Raw genomic sequence first — 20,615 nt, forward strand, 5'->3', positions numbered from 1 at the left:
TTTTTATTGCTGTAATGTGAACAGTCATTATTCATTCACTTTTTTTAATCTATCTTCCAATTTTCTTCAGAAAATTCAGATTTTACTCAAGTAATATCACAAATTTCTCACGATCCTTGCAAATAATGAAATTAGTTATTGATTTATTTTCTGTGTCTCATAAATTACATATTTTTCCCTTCCCATTATGACATGATCCTTGAGAAGTTTAAGTTTTTATTTACTATTAGAATTATAAAAATATTTTATGTATTCAATACACACACAGAGACACACTCACACAGTATTTCTTGAAAAAGGTAAGACTTATCGTTTGTGGTAAGCTTTTGAAACTTACAACTTCATTAGAATATCAATTTCTATATTGAAAAATAAGACCCTTAATGTTGAAAAATTACAACTTTTACCCACAAATTACACCATTCTTGTATAAGGTGTTTGTAACAGGATTACCACATTTCACATAAAACTACATATATACTGACTGACAAATTATGAATCAATGCATTTCTGTCGCAATATTACATACATCTTTTACAAAATTATACTCATCCTCCTAAAATGTTTTTCTTGCAACGTTAAAACCAGATCACATTAAGTCACATTTTTTTCTTCATTTCCCAGTGACCACGTAAGTTCCCTTGCAGGATTAACACTTTGTTCCTACGAAATATCCATTATTCTACATTTTGATTTTCCTACTATGAATATATTTTTCCCATAATTACAAACGTATTCTGATATTTTGTTCCCAGTATGGCCTTAATAAACAGTGGTGGCTTTGTGCACCAAGTTAGAAGGTTTCCAAACTACGAGTCTTCGCTTGGTCAGGCCTCTTATAAGACAAAAAAGGAGAGTAGACAGAAATCCACAAATACATCAAACATTGTCCTCTTGTGTTGCAGCCAAGCACAGAAAAGCTTGCGCCAAATAAAATGCCTTATACTTGAATATATGAGTTTTTCTTCATCTGATATTGCAAACAAACACACACACACACACACACACACACACACACAGCTACATCAGACAATTTACAAGATAATGTCCTCCTCAAATCATGATACAAACAACAACAAAAAGCAGTTGAATTTTAAATTCATTTAGCCAACACAAACATGTCCACTATTCCTCTGGGAATACCTAAAAGCACAATCTCTTAAATTATATGTTTGTATTGTAGTGTATCTTTCTCATTTAAAAACAAAACAAAAATGGTTGTTTTTGGGGAGGGCTGGAGAGAATTAAGGGCTTTTCAATTAATTCCAATGGTGAAACGTATCTTGATATACAAGAGTAAAAATTACTTGTGAACTCAGTCACAGAACAGATTGAAATCATAAATCAAGGTACCACTGCAATTCATGGGTGAAATAAAGATGCAAGTACAAAATTAAAGTTTCTGTAATGTGAATTACATTCATAATTTTTTTTTTTTTTTTCAAACCGCTTATCCTCATTCAAGTCAGGGGTGTCCTGCAGCCTATCGCAGCTCACTGTGGACGAGAGGCAAGGTACACCCTGAACAGCCAATCGCAGGGTACATACAAACAACAACCATTCGCTCTCACAATCACACTTACGGGCCATTTCATCCATTTTCTTCGCCGCTTATCCTCACAAGGGTCACAGGGAGTGCTGGAGTCTATCCCAGCTGTCAAGGGGCAGGAGGCGGGGTACACCCTACACCCTGAACTGGTTGCCAGCCAACCGCAGAGCACATAGAGACAAACAGCCCCCACCCACAATCACAACTAGGGGCAATTTAGAGTGTCCAATTCATGTTGTATTTTTCATCTGGGACGTGGGAGAAAACCGGAGTGCCCGGAGGAAACCCATGCTGGCACGGGGAGAACATGCAAACTCCACACAGGCGGGTCCGGGATTGAACCTGGGCCTCAGAATTGTGAGGCCAACGCTTTCCAGCCTATCCACCGTTACGGGCAATTTAGTGTCTTCAATTATTCTAGCATGCACGTTTTGGGGGTGTAGGAGGAAACTGGAGTACCAGGAGAAAACAGACGCAGGCACAGGGAGCACATGGAAACTCTGCACAGGTGAGGCCGGATTTGAACTCGGGTCCACAGAACTGTGAGGCAGATGTGCTAACCAGTAGTACACCGTGACGCCTGAGAATTACATTACAAATCAAATTGAAAATGTTCTTAATATGAATGTAACCTGCAATATTGAGCCAATATCTCATTTCATTGCCATTTCAGATTGCCTTTATCAACTAATATAGGAGCAACCCCAATATTCTACAGTGACTGTCTGAGTCACACACAAAGTGCCCCCCCCCCACTTGCAACCAAAAATGATAAAGCACAGCAAAGTGCGCACTCACACGCACGCCTCCTGTCTCCCACCTGCTGCCCCTCTCCCCCACCACACCCCTGTGCCAACTTGACGGCAAGGTTCATTTTTGCCGTCATCCGACAGCGTGCAGGGTCACTGTGGATTCACACTCTGTGACAAAAGCGAGTCATCAAATTAAGACGGTGGGAGAGAAGAGGAGCGGAGGGAGGGATAAGTGACAAACACTCCTCCATCTGGGCGCTCTTCCTTCACCCATTCCCTCCCTCCTTCCCTTCCTTCCTTCCTTCCTTCCCCATCTCTCCTGGTGCTCGGGGCGCCAAGAGCTGTCATGGCTGGAGAACGCCTGTCAGTCAGGCTCTGTAATCCAATGGCATGTCGGCAGGGGACATGTCACATATGTTCAGAGGAGAGAACGAGGGGGACTTGCTGGATGTGTGTGCGCATGTGTGTACGTGTGTTATTTAAAGACTGTAGGGCAGAGCCCACTTTCCAGAGAGTGGTGGTGCGGCACAGAGGCGGGAGCGGGTGACGGGAGCCGTGGTGACACATGAGGCCCGGGACCAACTCTGACTAACCCACCAGTCACTGGGGGTGGTGGGGCGAGCGGCGGGGGCGGGGGTGGGGGGTTGGAGATAAAAGGGAGGGGGACAAAGGGGGTAACGAGGCTAACCGCGACTGACATGGGTTCGTGTTCGTCAGCGGCAAGCACGGGACACAAACAGATGGCATGTGTTGCTACGAGTGTATGTGACGAAAAAGTCAAAATACTTCCTGCACATCGAATCTAATCAGAGCCTTCAAAGTTAAGGCTCACTTTGGAGTGACACTGTTTACTGCTTGACACAAAAACTACTTAACCAAAAGAAGCCCATATGCTTTATAACTCATTAAATAACAAAAGAAGCTATTAAAACTTGAAAGTGATGGCTTTGAGAGTGAGAGCAAGGACTGAAATGAGGCTACATACAAATATAATAATAAAGTAGTTAAACAGTCACTCACATTTGACGTGTGCGATCACGCCGGCGCGTCATCGCACTCGCAAATCTGCACAGTCGAGCACGAAACATCACGCGTGTAAAATTTGTTACGAGTAGAAAAAATAGATATTGAAAGATGTCACTTATTTTGTGTAGTCTTGACATTAATTTACGGGTTTATTTCATAAACGTTGGTAACAGAACAAGCCTGACCCTAATCAGTATTCACCCGAAAACAGGAAATCCAAGTTAGCCGTACTGAGCAAGTCCGGAAGTGAGGCCAAAAGCACATGTTCCGAGCTGCTTCATGTACTTCACCTGCTGCGAGGACATTTACGTCGAAAGCCATCAACATAACTGTCATGATCCTGCCGCTCCAGCACGAGCTGTGTGGGTGCCTGCGCGGGTGCGCTGATTGGGGCACACACCTGGGTCTCATGCGGGCTGATTAGTCTGTGTATTTATATCACCCCGATGACGATTGGTCCCCGCCAGTTCGTTGATCTTCATGTCCCGTTCGTGTGCTCCGGTATCCCTGATCGAACCTGTGTGTACCGACCTTCGCCTGTTCTCAGACCAACCTTGTAAGCCTGGCTCCTTCGTTACTTCTGCCTGCTTTGATTGTTCTCCTGTGTACCGACTCCTGCCTGTCCGCTCACCTGCTCTCTTCGCCCGACGTCCCAACTACCGCTGCTGCACCGGACTGCCTGCTCGATCCCCTACCTCTGCATATAATAAACGTTTCTCCTTGAACTACCTTGCATCTTCCGAGTCCTGCATTTGGGTCCTACTCTCGTTCCGATGGGACGTGACAATAACAAGCCATGTCAAAGGAAAGTCAGTTACACCAGGGGTGCTCAACGCGTCGATCGCAAGGCAGTTTTGGTTGATCGTGCGACGGCATGCCCCAAAATAAAAAAAAAAAAAGACGTTAGACTATCATGGCTCAGTGGTTAGAGCATTGTAAACCAGGGGTCGTGAGTTCGTATCTCGCTGGGGCCTCAACTCCCCAAGTGTTGATGTGTCAAGAAGGGCATCCGGCGTAAAAACTGTGCCACACAAATATGAGCGTTCATCTGCGATGTCACGCTGTGGCGACCCCTAACAGGAGAAGCTGAAAGAAACGTACTTTTTTACTATCATCAACCTCGTCGCTTGATTCAGGTGTGGCCAATACGTCGAGTGCACGTACATAAAGGTGCGTTCGAGCAAGTCAGCCTCCTATTTATGGCAGTCGCGGCCATGCACGCGTGCAACCCCGCCCCCACCCGCTCCAACCTCCGCCCCCTACCGGTCGATCGCGAGAAGCTGGCTGCTTGAAAAGTAGATCTTTGGGGGGGGGGGATCTGGGCATCCCAGAGTTACATTGAAAACATTTCTGGGATATAACATGGGTAATATTTCAGTATCTAACTATAATAAGTATGAGATTGTGATTTACTTTGACTTGATCTAAATTCTAATGTTAAGACTAGTCTTTCCATATAATTTTCCCCCATGGTACCACATTATATTGAAGTTGAAAACTTTTCCCCTCTCCATGTTTTAGGAAGATGCCGATAATCTACTGCTAGCTTTTACCAATGGATTGACAATAGATAGCAAAGTAAATTACGCGAGATTAGAACAATACATCATGATGAAATAAAACAATTTGATTATATGAATATTTAGTTTTGAAATTGAATGTCTGTTGACCTCTTTAAAAATATTTGTCTCAGTCTGTGCAGTGTCAAATTAGGATTATGGTATTAGGTAAAAACTGCATACTCGGGTATAACAACTCAGTAAGTTATTTTAAAATCTTGAGATTCCATCCCTAATCACACCCGCAACTTCATATCTGCGGGCATTACTGGTGGACCACACCTGTAACTTCTTCAAATGTGAGTGACAGGTTAAAAAAAACTCCATCTTGTCCCTTAAATTAAATTATGTTATGACTGCAACCTTTTATAAAGTACAATATTATGGAGTGCTATTTTTCAAAATTAATCATTACACAAATTTTTGTTGATCTGGGGGGAAAGACTGGAACAGATGAATGGCATTTCTATACATTTAAAAAGGAGAAGATGAATGGAGATAAGAGTTTTGAATAGCTAATGTGGTGACAGAACAATTTAAACTTGTTTCTCAAGGCACCACTGAATAATTCGACTAAAGAGACAGTCACTAACTTGTCAAGGAGGGGAATAGGAGGTATTGACAGAGCAATAAAGTCAGCGACCGGCATTTTATAAAATTATGGCTAGAATTAATTAACACTACTGTGGAAGACCAACAATGTTCATGTTTATGACATTAACCCATCAACTCTGTTTTTACACAACAGGAGTGTTAATTAATGAATGTGCTACATCGTAATTTTGTAATTAAATTATTATTCTAGCGGAGTCTTTTTTTTTTTTTTTTTTTTTTTTTTCCAAATTGGTCATTTTAATCCACAGCATAAGTGTCAAGCCTTGTGATATTTATTTGTCAACAACATTATTTGCCTTCAGTCACCTTTGGAGGTTCCACTTTATAGCAAAACATTGTCAGAATAAAAACTTCATAGAAGGACATAAGGTGGTGTACCTGATGAGGCTGGATGCGTTGGACGGTGCTGGTGAAGTCGAAATAGAGGTGGAACTTGTCGACATCCTGCTTTTTGTTTTTCTGAGTCGCCGGCTTCTTGTCGCTCGGTGCCGACTTCTCCTGTTCCTTCTCCTTGAGCGCAGTCTTGGTTAAAGACGAGTGGAGGGTCACATCGTCATTTTCACACCTACAAGTAGAGCGCAATATTTAAAAAGAGGAAAGAGGAAGGGCTTCCATGTCACTGGATGTGCTCTCACAATGTTTTCACATAGGTGAGTGTTTCGGGGTCTTTGGCGATGGTGTAGGCCAGAATATGGAGCACACCTGTTGAAACCTCTTCGACAGACGAGAGACCTGACGCAGACGGACACAAATGTAAAATTAACTTTCATGTCATGCTCTCCATGAAATGGCGCAGGCAAAAAAATACGGCAATTTGACATCACACATCTGATTTCCAAGCAATGTGCCGCAGCATGTTAGCATACGTCAGATAATACGAAAAAAAAAAACACAATTACAAGACTAACATGAATTATTCGTATTGGTGATATGTATGGGCCATACCTTCTGTTCCAGGTTTAACCCATGTCCTTAAATCCAGTGTGTGGGGCGCTTCCATCAAGGCAGTGGCAGCTGCCTCGAGGCCCAGCGCTTTGGCCTTGCGCACTTTAGTTACCTTGCAACCTTTCTTGAAAGGAGTGTACTGTAAAAACGAGACAGTTTGAGTGTGTGCTTTGGATTACCTTTTACTTTGTTCTTTAAAAAAAAAGAAAACATGTTTTCTGACCACATGATCCAGTTCATCTGCAGACTGGCAGCTCCTCAGGTTTTTTTCAAGTTCAGTAGTTAAAATGCCATCTTTCTTCAGGGTGTTAACCACAGATTGGGTCTTCTTTGCCAAAACACTATAACAAGATACACATTAGATTATATGAATAATTATGTAGTAACAAGCAAAGTACCGTAATTTCCGGCCTACAAACTGCAAATTTTTTCCACAAGCTTTCAACCTGCGACCCTCGTGAGGATCCTGCAGTTTATGCGGTGATGCGGTTAATTTGTGCATTTTTTTTTTTCGAACAGCCGAGAGGGGGCACTTGAGTGGAAAAGGTAAAAATGAGACCGGTGGAATACATGTGCCGAGGAAGTGACTTTTACCGGCCCCGTTAGCGCTGCGCCAACGTGTTGCTGCTGTGTTACTGGCATGTCTCAGTGATATTTACTGGTAAGTTTTTTTTTTTTTTTGAACCAGCCCTGTTAGCGTTAGCGCTAGTGCCGCGCTAGCGTTAAATTCTTTCTCTGTATCGTCTTTCTTTGTAAATATCTCGCGTTTCAATGTGGGCTTCAATGTGGGCACTTGCGGCTTTTACACAGCTGTGGCGTATGTATGTACCAAATGGTATTTCCTTTACAAATGTGCTCTGTGGGCCGGGAATTACAGTAGTCAAACTCAAAATTGCAATGTCTCGAGCAAGCGTGCATGGGTTCATATTCCCATGTTTTTGGTACGAAATGTATATACAGAAGAGGGCACACAAAGTCAACTTCAACTTTATCTATGTTACTAGGGAAAGCCTTCCCTTGCCGTTCCTGAGCCTGCTCTGTCAACATAACAATGGTGCGCTCTCTACACAGAGGGAACCAGTCACAGAAAAGGAGATCGTCTTAGCCAAATATGGACAAAGTGGACACATTTTTACACATTTTTGAAAATAAAATATACCAAATATACCCATATACAGTATGCGCAACTGACTGTTTGCACTGCAACAACCTTGCACATCAGTAATATTATAAAAATCTTAAATCAATGAACATTTAACATCTTCAGCTACAGTTGTGGATAATTTAATTTCTTTCAAAATGTACAGTTCTCTCAACTTGAATTTCCCTTAGTATTCATAAATAATTTTGGTTTTGTACAGATTTATATCTCTTGTTGACTCTTGTATATTGTCCTCCATGTAAATCACAATACACATATTATGTGTGCACATTTTTCAGTCGATATTGCTGCTGTGACACCTTAAATAAATAATAATAATAATAATAATAATAATACAGCGAGCTCTAAAAGATGGTTCTTTGGCGCCACTTACAGACAAAGATAGTATATGCAGCCTGGGAAAAAAATCCAAATGATGGCCCCTTGTCCAAAAATTTTAAAATGAATACAGGTGTTCCGATGGACCTTTCCGACTTGTCAATCACTCATACAATAATAGCCAAAAAGATAGCCGCATTGTCTTAATCCCTGGCTTGACACGCCCCTCTCACCACATTGTCCCATAAACAATGCTGGTTGTCAGTAGCGTGCGCTTGGAAAAGTTAATGTTACGAAGAAAATGGTCCTGAGATGCGCTTGGGAAACGTGCAATTCTGATGAAAGGTATCCTGCTAGGTTACAAGTTGATTCATTTTCCAAAGCCTAAAACACAATTGACGGAGTGTCTATGATGGATTAAGGCTCGAGGAAGACCGCACGTAGAACTAAATGTGGACAATATCAACAAACACAAGGCTGTATGTTCGAATGTAAGTGAGGGAGAAGTATCTTCTCTGACTTTGATTGAATTATTAACAGTGCTTTATACATTGCAGGAGAACAACTTTCACTTTGTTAGTGTATCACTGGCCTGCTGAATGAAGCTTGTCATGTTTTATGCCGAAGAGTCGGGTTAGTGATACGTAAATACTGTACATGATGTCGTGCAATAGAAATGTCTATTTGCCTATTTGGATCACATGGGTCTTTTAAGAACACTGGGTTCCATTACGAGCCAAGTCAAATGAATTCCACCCACTCACTGATAAAGACAACAATGATATTATTACTTGTGATCTTTCCAAGTAAAAAGTGCTCACCCTGCTTTAAATGCGCAGTACGATTCCACTATTTTATCCTGTTGGATTTTAATATGAAGTTTGTGAGGTGTCAACTTTTTTTGCATCGATCGCCAACATTTCGCTGAAACTCTGACATGTCGTCCTGCTCCGCCCAAAATCTTAATTCCGTGTACATATGCTTGCATGAAATAGTTGAGACCTCTCATTAGAACTCTCTTGGGCAAGTTTGACGCATTTGGAAAAAAACATACCCCAATATTATCTGGAATACGCGATAAGAGAATCGACTTCAAACATGTTCTGTTCAATCGCCATTTTGGAAGCTTGTGGGATATGGCTAAGGAGACGGAGTTTAAGATCACCTTCGGAGAGGTCCATTTAATTTAGTTGGCTGTTGACACGTTGGAAACATTACAAAATATGTATATATTTACATTAAATACATATAACTGATAAACCGTATTTGTCAGCAAATTAAATTTAACATGGACAAGCCCACGTCTATTTGACGCTTCCACTGCCGTGAGATCTCATTAGGTTCCTCTGGAGAAATTCTGAAGATGGATGAACAAGGGATGTGGATGCAAAACCTCAGAGGAGGTGATTTACAGTACACACCAAAGCTCTTCGTACACCAGCTGGACATCGCGCACAGCATCGGCGTCCATGTGATTGATCATCTCCTTGCGGTAGCGGACCATGAAGGGCACAGTGTTGTCCTCGCGCAGCAACGTGACAACGTTGGCGCACACCCAGCGCTCCACGCAGGTCTGGGTTGAAAGCACCTGAGCAAACACACACAGAAGTCATGATGAGTTAACGCACATACATCGAAATTTTCTGATCAGCATTAAAGGGTTATGCAAAATTGCCTTTTTAATAGCTTTATTATACATGTATCTGGAATGGCTGCTCACCCATCAAATGTAAAAATAACAACTATCCATCCATTTTCTGAGCCGCTTATCCTCACATGGGTCGCGGAGTGCTGGAGCCTATCCCAGCTATCATTGGGCAGGAGGCGGGGTACACCCTGAACTGGTTGGCAGCCAATCGCAGGGCACATAGAGACGTAATCACGCCAATTTAGTGACCCCAGTCAATACATTGTTTTTTTTGAGGGGTGAGAGGAAACCGGAGTGCGTGGAGAATACCCAAGCAGGCACTGGGAGAACATGGAAAACTCCGCACAGGCAGGGCCGGGATTTGAACCTCAGTCCTCAGGACAGTGAGGCTAACGAGCTAACCAGTAGCTCCACCATGCCACCATTAAACAACTAAATACTATAATTAATTCGATAAGTATCTATTTCTGAAAAGAAAAGTATATATTTCCTTCAAATCAGACACACATTGAGCCAAAATACCTCCATCAGGTCCCAGTTCATATCGAGCTCTCCTTTCACAGACGCTTGCGACTGTTTTAATGGGAGAGATGATTGGCAGCCTGTCTTCTGTTTCTTCAGCGCAGGCTCTTCAAAAGTGAAGTCCTCATCATCATCTTCTTCTTTCTTTGCAGTCAAGCCAGCAAATGACGGGCCTTCCTGGGCCCGTGTATCTGAATTTGTGACCGTAAATGACTTCCTCTGCAAAGGAAACCAAATACGTAATGAGCATTTTAACAGCAAAATGCTGTTAATGTAGCTCGATCATACCTCTTCCTTTGTCGTGACGTTTGGTCCACCCACTGTTGATTCTCCATCTCCATCTTGTAACTTCACTTTGTTTTCAGGCTTTTCCCGCTTCACCCGAGGTTTGGGGGGTTTTGTGGCCATCTTGGCACTCTCATTTTTAGGCCCACTGCGTTTGGAGGGTCTCTTGGAGGGTTTCTTATCGCATACACCGGAGGTACTGGGGACTGGCTTTGTCACAGGTGGCTTCCATTCTTCTTCATTGTCATCATGACTACTGTAGGAAGTAAATGAGAAATTACTGTAATGTATGTCATGTATAATGATATAACATTGTAACTGTGTAGCTTGTTTTCCACATGAAAAGAAAGGAGCCAGATGGAAGGAAATCACAGCGTACACATTTAATATTTGAAAAGAAATTGTACCCATTCATATGTTCCAAAAGATTTTGTGACATGTTGGAAACTTCTGACCTCATGTATTTGCTTTCGAGCCACGACAGACAACAACAGAAGCCAAAGCAATCATTTTCATTCATCAACTATTAAAAATCAAATACGTTTAGGCAACAGGAACATTATTAAAAGAGAGAGCCAGTGTTTTCTTGTTTTTAAAGAAGAAAAATGCATTTTCAGCATTTTTGTGGTTGATGTAAGGTAATGTAATTAGACAAACACGTCATTATTTCAGTAGATAGACTTTGTACACGTTAGTTTGGGTGTGTTCCGTGAGATTTTCTCCTGTAAGTACGTCCGACAAAATGTTTGGGAAACACCACTGGAATGTACCTGCTACTAGACTAACCTGTTGTACAAAACACTTACCAGGCGAAGATATGGCAAAAAACTCCGACATTTAAGCTCAACAGTCGGGGTGACATCCCACAAAATAGAAGTAGCACTAGCTAATAATGCGAAACATAAAAATCATAAACCCTCACCTGTCTTCATCCGAAATCAAATCCACGTAGTCCACCTTGACGGTGGTTCTTCCTCTTCGACTCATCTCTCTGAGGATAAATAAATGTAAAGACTTATGATACTTTTGTTAGTGGACTACATGCTTCAATGCAGATACGTATATACAGTCGTCGTTTATTCTGTTCGCTGGTTTAAGGCTAGGTTGCTACCCTTCGCTAGTCAAAACAACCGAGCTCATTTCAAATTTGGCGCGTCACTATCTCACTGTCATGACGGCAAACTACGTCTCAGACTCGGCTTTTTCGCCCGACATTACGTTCCCAAGACGAACTAAAAAGCTTTACCCTTTATTTCGCTGTGAAGACACATCCTTGAAGCAAGAAAAAAAAATTGACCGGTTGAAGACAAACTCAATCTCCAGACTTCTTCTCATAAACCAAATAAGAATCGTTTTTAGGTTTAATATCCATGCTATCGCCCCCTATAGGCAATGAGCGAAATAGCAACATACTGACAATTACTGTAGACTTGAGGAATGCAATCATGTAAATGTACATCCATCCATTTTCTTTGCCGCTTATCCTGACGAGGATCGCAGGGAGTGCTGGAGCCTATCCCAGCTGTCAACGGGCAGGAGGCGGGGTACACCCTGAACTGATTGTGTGAATTTAATCACATATTGTTTAGGAAACAAGTTCAAAGGTGGTATAGATATGGATAGTATAAGAAGTCTATAGCCCATAATAGAGTACTTTTACCAGGATAAATATTTTTTTTAACTATCTTTAATACCTTTTTTGGAGGGTAAACATTCCAGGGTAAATATGAGTTACTACAATATTTTTATAAATGGATTTGGTCTGTATATGAAATAGGGTTAGTAAACCGCATGAAAACCTTCGGCTGCCAAACGCATTGTAATTTCAAAACGTAGAATATATTTCTATGAATGTATTTCCTACTTACTGGTAGTCATCATGATTACACTGTAATAGTTCACAATTCAAAATTGCCCCCACCCCCAAAAAAAACAACAGATCACACAATAACACATTAAGATCTTGACATTACCTGTTTAATTATCAATAGTGTGATGCAGAGCAGTCAACTTGCTTATCATTTCCTACCAAAAAAATTTTTTGAGATAGACATTGATCCCGAGGAAAATTCACAAAACTATAGTTATATTTCTATGTCGATGTGAGCACGTGAAACAAAACAAAAACACAACAATTCTGAGGTCGAGTCACTGACATTTCTCTGGCACTTTCCAGTAAAAGTGCCAAAGAAGGAGTGCAATATTTGACAATTCCAGCATATTAAAATGAGAAAACTATTCCAACGAGGGACGGTTATTGCACAGCACACCAGAGAAGGCACTTATACATTTCTGCATTTTTTTTTTTGGAGTGAATTTCAGCAACATATTTAACATAACATAACTTTGGCAGTGTCAGATTGCAAAATGTAAACAGAAAATTCATTTACCTTTTATCGAGCAATTTTTTACAGACACAAAAATGACCTAAAATGTACACTTGTAGACACGCGCATACCTGAATAATTGCCAGACCAAATAAAGTTGGATACAGTCCCACAAAAGTGCGTCCGAATGGGGGTTGCACGACGCAGACAATAACGGATAGTAGACAACTGTAACATCATTTCAAATCAGCGTTTTCCCTTCAGAGTGTTGATGTAGTCCTTAATTGTGTTCTCCACATTTGGAATCTTATAGTTCTGCGCCGCGTAGATTCCCGTGCACGTCCCCACGACTGCGCCGAGCAGCGCGGACGAGCGGAATCTGGCCACCACGTAGCCGGCCAGGAAGCCCTTCAGGAAGGGAGAAGCTAGTAGACTGCCACCCTGAGTACGACACCAAGACAAGAAGGGCAGTCGGATGATTATCAGTCACATGAAGGTGCTGAAGGTGCTTGTTGCCACTCCAAGTTTACCAGCAAGCTAAACATAAAACCAAAAGTTTTGAATCTGTATTTAAAAAAAAAAAAGAAAAAAAACTTTTTAGCATAGTCCTTAGCTACAAGCAAGCGCACAATTTAAAACGCCATAGACAAGGTAACAAAAAGGGAATGTTGCACCGTTATAACAGTTTAAGGTGATAAATTCACAAACAGTAACAACATGTAGGCGGAACAGTGGATCAGATGGCCTCACAGTTCTGACGACCCGGGTTCTATCCCGGCCCCGCCTGTGTGGAGTTTGCGTGTTCTCCCCGTGTCTGCGTGGGTTTTCTCCAGGCACTCCGGTTTCCTCCCACCTCCCAAAAACATGCAACATTAATTGGATACTCTAAATTGCTCCGAGGTGTGACTGTGAGTGCAGCTGTTTGTATCTATGTGCTCTGCGATTGGCTGGAAACCAGTTCAGGGTGTACCCTGACTCCTGCCCGTTAACAACTGGGATCCCACGACCCTCGTGAGGATAAGTAGTGAAGATGATTGTTTTGATGTGCCGTGTGATTGGCTGGCAACCACTTCAGGTTGTACCCCGCCTCCTCCCGTTGACAGCTGGGATAGGCTCCAGCATTCCCTACAACCCCCATGAAGATAAGCGGCAAAGAAAATGGATGCACGGATATAACAACATGTACAGATATTACAATACTCACAGGCTTCTACTGTCTATCGCTTGCCCACCCCCCCCTCAAAAAATTAGTTGTGAAAGTCTTAATAAGGCTGGCCAAAGCATGCACACCAAAATCACAAATTGTAGGACTGGAACAGAACAATAGTATTTGCATTCATTTCAATGGGGAAAGATTACTTGAGAGACTATTTTATGAGATATGATCTTAGTCATGGAACTGAACCACTGTAACAAGGCACCAGTGAATACTACATACGCACACACATACACATATATAAACACATCTATATATGTTTTGTTTCTTGGGTGAAGTGAAGCATAACATTTCCAGGTGAACTTAATTTGATGTTTTTAAATCTTATCAATAACTGTTCAATGTTTCAGTACTTTTTGCACAGCTTGCCGTTCTCTAATTATGGAGCTGACATCAGTGAGGAATTCTCGAAATGGATGGGTTTTTCTTCAGGGAGGATACGAGAATATCGTCAGTCCAAAACATCCCATCCCAAATTTTGTGACGTCAGAGGTGCGCCCATGAAATGAGTTGTGTGGCAGGTAAGAGAAACTAGGACTAGGTAAACACATATTTTTTGCTAAAAACATCAAAGACGATATGCATTTTATGGAACAGTTGAAGATATATTTTCATCCAGATAAGATAATTTGCATTACAAAATTACACATTCCAACACTTTAAGTAGGATTTCATCTGTTTCAGTTCTTTTTGATTAAACAGATTTTTAATATTTAGGATGGAAAATATAATTAATTCTCATGGCATTCAGGGTTCCACATGCTTATGTTTAACTCGAGTGAGGATCATGGAGGTGTCCTTCGAAAATGTTTGCCCTGTATTCCGTGGATCCAAAATGTTTGAGATATCCTGATTTGTGGGGTGGACTTACAGCAGGAACCCCAGCCTGGATCTCGTCTTCCATACGTTTCTGTATGTCCTCTAACTGATCCTTCAGCTCCACCAGGTCCTTTAGCTGGCCCAGAGTGCTCTGTACAACGCACAAATAGAAGCACGCATGAACAACAGGTAGACACAAACGTCATTACAAGGTAAAATATGAATAATTACCGGGCTTACAATAGAAACAGCTCATGCACAATTCTCTCTTTCCTCGTCACGTAATTAACGTGGTTGTGCTCACCAGACCGAATCGTGGTAGTTTAACAAGTAAGAAAGCAATTTTTCTCCCAACATTTTATTCATTCAGCTTCTCAAGTCGAAAAGTTTACTGTATGTTTAGCTCACGATGCTAACGAGGCTGCGCCACATCGTAAAGCAGCTCGCTAAACGCCAATAGCTAATTCTGATATATGGTGGACTTTAAATGTTACGTGAGGTTTTTTTATCCAGTTAATGTTGATAAATATCACCCCAAAAAAAGTATTTTTGAAAGTTACCGACCTTGTCATTCACCATATTTCCTTGTTTAGCGGCGCTCTTCTTCGTTCATTTACAGTCGCTGCGGAGTTGCACACTGCCCCCTATAGTTATTTGTATATATGAATTTACATTTTCTGAAACATCACAGTTATTATTGTAATTACCGGTACGTATTTTGTGAGCAGAATTACATACTTCTAACTCTTGTTTTGAGCTCTGACTATATATATACTACTAAATATTTGATGGTCTCGCTGCAAAAACATAAGGAGGTAGTCAAATTATAGTGCATCATAGACAATTTAATTTGCACAAAAATAAGTGGGTCTATGGAATAACAGACATCAGGAGTTGCCCAGTTGCATTTTTGTTATCTGTTTATTTCTGAAAATCTATGAGAGAGTCATTTCGCACACTTTGCACTACTGTTAAGAAATGATAATAATTAGCACAACACACACAAAGTGTTTCTCTACTCCTGAGTTGGGCTGCTGGACTACACTGTCTAAAACCCTACTATGCAAAAAGCAATATCAAGCAGAGACAACCATATCCCTTATGGGTGTGAAAACACGACATCCCTGCTGTCATATCAAAATCAAAAAGAAGCGCTGCATTCAGTTTTATTGCATGCACAGATGAGTAACAGCAAGATGGACAAGAAATTTGGTCTGTAAAGCACTGTAGCTTTCTATCCTTGCGAGTGCTTTGACAAAAGCCTGTCACTCACATGAAGATACATGGGAACTAATTTAAATTGTGAAAAAAATACAAACTGTAATCTCTTTTTAAAGCGTCACTTCCACTTCCTGCAAGTGAAAGGCCGCTAGGAGGAAAGGCATATAATTAAATTGGGCCTCTTGTGCAGGCTCTGAGGCTCTGCATGAGTGAGTGTAGATAATGAGACACAGTGAGGTGAATTGTGCCGAGGCATCACGCAGAAAGTGACAGATCCATTCATCAGAGCAGATACATCTTACTAAGTTCTTCAATACTAGGCCAAAAATCAGATCGATCACCTTTTTGCTCTTTTGTGCTCTGGCTAAAGTCCTGGATAGTATATGAGTATTGCTTTGGCAGCTTTTTGTGACCTCTTGGTGCCAAGGAACTATGTTGAAGTAAATTGAAGAGCCATATCTATTGCTTTAATGCCATGTTGTGGCATCTATCGAGCTTATGCACGTGACGTCACCATTTTCACGCCGCCATATTGCTGGTCAAAAAGAGCTGCTCGACAGTGTGGGGGATTTTGAACCGGAGCAGAATATTTACAATACCCGAGACTTGTTGTGCACTTGGTTGTTACAACAGACAAGACAGATATTCAAAGAGGTCATTCTATGGAATATCAATTGAAAAGATTGATAGATTTCGACAATTAAACGTGATGGATGGTACCCAACCAAAAACACACGATTGTGTAGCGATCACTTCGCTTCAGGTACGAATTATTCTTCTCAATCTCAAATTCCCAAGAAGTATTTATAATGCCAAGTTGGCTCATTTAAGAACAATGCATTAAAAAAAAAAAAAAAAAAAAAAAAAAAACGACAGGGAGTCGTCTCCAATGTATACTTTTTCAGAGGTGTGTCAATGGTTCACTCTTCCTGGCAGGGCTCAGTCGGGGAATACTTGAACAATTTGGTTCTTGTGGGAAGGGGTTCGGGGTCCCAATGACCTCATAGATATTTATGTCAAAACAAAAACAACAAAGCTTTTCATATGGAAAAACACATTTAGCAGAGAATGAAATATAACGGGTCAGTGTAGCAGACTCATGATTCGCATGTGTGACTCACAATTGGGAGGACCCAGGTTTGAATCTCTACTTGTTTAAAGTAATGTTCCCAACGGTGACTATATGTACATAATCATTGAAGAAGATGAGTTTGCAGTAATGATTCTGTCTGGCACTTAAGTCTTTAATCCTCATCGCGACAGGATGTCCATTAACCTCTCGATTGAAGGTCATCACAAAGCTGTGTAGTATTTAGAGCATATCGTCCAACACGAGGAAACGCTCTCTCCTCTGTGAGGAGTCGGACGCAGCGAGCGATGGAGGTAAGTTGTCTCTCATCTCATTGCTGCTAGTTTGCCTATTCAGATTTTATCTATTGTCTTCTCTATCTATTGGAAACTGATTTTTTACAGTATGTTGCAGTGAAGGCTTAACAATAAGGACATGAAGTCACTCTACCAGGGGCCCTGCATTGGTGCCAGGTGGAATCCCATTATGGGATTTTTTTTTTTTTTTATAATCTTTGCTGTCCTTTTACTGGCTTTGCCAGATGATTTGGGTTGGAAATGCCCAGAAACTCCTTTTTCAAGCTATTCTAGTTTGTTTTACACACCTGGCAGTTGAAACGTGCTGCTTTCTCATTAATAGGCGACATGTTCACTTTGCTCTGATTGGATTGATCATCTTCCCCAATTATGAATTGAGTAAAAATCTTTTTGAAGAAACTACACCACACCACTGTAATGGCGGTTTCATATCCACCCATTTTGCATGCCTTATGCCATTTATTGCCTTATGTATTCAATCAACAAACCACATAGATGCCAAACTTTAACCATGTCAGACTAATTTTCACTTATGTAATGCATAAAATGAATTTGATATAAGGGGCTTTTTATATACTGTGGAATCGCCCAAGTCCAACCCAATCGCTGATGTATTGCTGTTTGACTTCACAGTACTGCAGTTCCAATTTCCACACAAATGTTTTCTTCCCCGTGGGGAAATGTCACGGGGATGAAAATCCCAGTCAATCCGTTACCATTATAAAACTTCAATTAGCCGTACTGTAAACCTTCATTAACAAGGTGAACCAAAGGTGTTCCATGTACTCAATGCGTGTTTGTTTTAGTTCACGTACACACAGCGTAGGGCCTCGGCCTACAAGGGAATGTGGCAGTTTTGGTTGTTTTCATCACTTCACACGTTTAAAGTGTCACCCTGCTGCGTCTCATAATCGGAAGTTACTCTTTCATAAGATTCCTTCTCTCGGGAGATCGACCTTGTGATCGTCTGTGCGCTGCTTGCTCAATTGCGGTACTCTGTGTGCGCACACTACCACGACGCGCATACACACTTGATTTCCTCCGGTGGCGATAAAAATGATGCAATTGAAGCTTTTCATCTGCTAGATGCACGGAAGCATTTCATTTTAGTGCTTTTAGGGTGAATTGCTTCATGTTCAAGCTTCATCCAGCATTCAGCCCACATGCTCACAGATGGGGTAATTCAGTACATAAATGTGAGAGGACGGAATTAAAAAAAAGAAGGCACGACTTTCTTGGATGAATTGGATGAGAGTCAGGCTCCCTATCAAGACTGATGTTTTTTTTTTTTAGATGGAAAATATATCATATGGATTAAATTATTGATTTTGAGGAAGCTATATACAGCGTTCCAAATGAATTTACCCCTGGCATATATTCCATTTTTTAAATTTAATTTTGAGGCAGATATGACAGATTTTTCTCAAATTGAAAAAGGCATACACATCTGCTTCCACAAATATAATAATTCTCAGTTTTGTTTTGTTTTTTTAATGTAAAGTTTCCTCTTGTGGTTGCTTGGCGAGAAAATAATTGAAACAGTTAAGGTTAGTATGACAATGCAATACAAACTACAACCTCAATTGTACAGTAAAAATGGACTAAAAATGTATTACGTGTTCACAATTTAACATTTTCAAGTGTGCAAATAACATTTATTTGACTCAATGAGCAACAGTTATAGCACACATTATAACCCGACACGCCTGTCTTTGGCGCGGGCAGCGCGGGATCGATTCCCGCTCAGTGATGATGCCGATAACTGCCCTGCAACTGACTGGCGACCAGTTCAGGGTGTCGTCGTCCGCCTTTCGTCCAAGGCTGGCTGGGATAGGCTCCAGCTTTCCCGCAACGCTTGTGAGGATAAGCGGCTTGGATAACGACATGACATTATAACCCGATATTTTACCCTCAACAAACAAAAGAAGCGATCGCCTATAACGACTGTAAAAGAAAAAAAAACGGATTGTATTTTCATTCAAATAGGCAGAACTTCATCACCAGCAGATAACACTTAAGGGTGGTTGTACTTGTTGAGCCGTAAGGTAAAAAAGCGAGTGCCAACTGTATTTTCCCTCTAGAAGGCAGCACTTCATTATTTTGTTGTTATATTAAACAATGAGGGTGGTGATCTGTGCATGTGGCACATGCCGTGGACACACACGACATTCATTATGATGTTGATCAGGGGTGGAGCCAATGCTTTTGTAAATATGGAAGAAGAGTACAGACGTGGGAAAGAGGGGGGGGGGTCAAATGGCGACTAGGCACATCAGTGATAAGAACTCCACGATCTTGTCGACACCAAGCAGTAAAGTATGTAGCACTTATCAGAAAGTAACGCTAGTATGTAAAGGCTAATGTGTGCATCCAACAAAATTCAATGCAGCTCTGCTTACTTTTTAGCTTTGACAACATGACGGTGTAGTCTGGCCGTCACTTGAAAAAGGCTTTCAAGTCATGTGTAAAGGAAACTGGTGTGAAGAGCAGGATTATTTGAATCAGCCACAGTGTTGTTACACCACAATAGGGCAAAATTCGCACTGAATTGTTCACAAACATATTTTGGGGGGAAAAAGCAAACAATGATTTGTACTTTTGAAGTTTCTGTGTTTTCGTCTTTTTTTTCTGAGTAAATAATGTTCCCAAAATGTATTACTGAAAACTATTATAGACAGTTCACACCTGAAATGTTTAAAATAATTTATGATTTACAGTATATTTGGTAAACCTAGTTACTATGCTACATTTTGTGGAGAATACACATATGGAAAATTGGTCAAGTATTATCCATCCATCCATTCTCTTTGCCACTTATCCTCACGAGGGTCGCGGGGAGTGCTGGAGCCTATCCCAGCTGTCAACGGGCAGGAGGCGGGGTAAACCCTGAACTGGTTGCCAGCCAATCGCAGGGCACATCGAGAAAAACAGCCGCACTCACAATCACACCAAGGGGCAATTTAGAGTGTCCAATTAATGTCGCATGTTTTTGGGATGTGGGAGGAAACCGGAGTGCCTGGAGAAAACCCACGCAGGCACGGGGAGGACATGCAAACTCCACACAGGCGGGTCCAGGATTGAACCCGGGATCTCAGAACTGTGAGTCCAACGCTTTCTAGCTGAGCCCACCGTGCCGCCCAGTCAAGTATTATAAATGTAATAATTATTTTTAACCATGAAAAAATACTATCATTTCCCCAAAATTGTTACTTTCAATAAGTAAAAAAAGTAAATCAATATAATAAATGAAATTAATTCAAAGACT

At 41.2% G+C, this 20,615-nt stretch overlaps 2 protein-coding genes across 2 annotated transcripts in view; both read right to left on the minus strand.

Moving 5' to 3' along the window:
* srbd1 (S1 RNA binding domain 1) overlaps positions 1 to 11,774 on the minus strand; it is a 54,841-nt gene extending 43,067 nt beyond the window's left edge. Inside the window, exons 1-9 of the mRNA XM_061837914.1 lie at positions 11,628 to 11,774; positions 11,304 to 11,372; positions 10,385 to 10,637; positions 10,097 to 10,315; positions 9,348 to 9,514; positions 6,670 to 6,787; positions 6,447 to 6,585; positions 6,137 to 6,233; positions 5,880 to 6,066 (exon numbers count right to left, since the gene is read on the minus strand). Coding sequence (XP_061693898.1) covers positions 5,880 to 6,066; positions 6,137 to 6,233; positions 6,447 to 6,585; positions 6,670 to 6,787; positions 9,348 to 9,514; positions 10,097 to 10,315; positions 10,385 to 10,637; positions 11,304 to 11,372; positions 11,628 to 11,716 — 1,338 coding nt within the window. The 5' untranslated portion in view covers positions 11,717 to 11,774. The remainder of the gene's footprint in view (positions 1 to 5,879; positions 6,067 to 6,136; positions 6,234 to 6,446; positions 6,586 to 6,669; positions 6,788 to 9,347; positions 9,515 to 10,096; positions 10,316 to 10,384; positions 10,638 to 11,303; positions 11,373 to 11,627) is intronic.
* A 562-nt stretch (positions 11,775 to 12,336) lies between these two features.
* LOC133509585 (SLC35A4 upstream open reading frame protein-like) lies at positions 12,337 to 15,393 on the minus strand. The gene is made up of 3 exons (XM_061836749.1): positions 15,308 to 15,393; positions 14,796 to 14,894; positions 12,337 to 13,149 (listed from the first exon to the last, which is right to left on the minus strand). The coding sequence occupies exons 1-3, from the start codon at positions 15,320 to 15,322 to the stop codon at positions 12,955 to 12,957; spliced, it is 309 nt and encodes a 102-aa protein (XP_061692733.1). The 5' UTR covers positions 15,323 to 15,393; the 3' UTR covers positions 12,337 to 12,954.
* Between the last annotated feature and the right edge of the window lie 5,222 nt (positions 15,394 to 20,615).

The sequence above is a fragment of the Syngnathoides biaculeatus genome, chromosome 12, assembly GCF_019802595.1.
Source record: "Syngnathoides biaculeatus isolate LvHL_M chromosome 12, ASM1980259v1, whole genome shotgun sequence".
Lineage (NCBI taxonomy): Eukaryota > Metazoa > Chordata > Actinopteri > Syngnathiformes > Syngnathidae > Syngnathoides > Syngnathoides biaculeatus.

Bases quoted from the DNA above. Each gene is read 5' to 3' on its own strand.
- LOC133509585 (XM_061836749.1), bottom strand. The intron at 13,150-14,795 runs GTAAGTCCACCC...TGTCGTACTCAG, and splicing joins TCCAGGCTGGGGTTCCTGCT to GGTGGCAGTCTACTAGCTTC.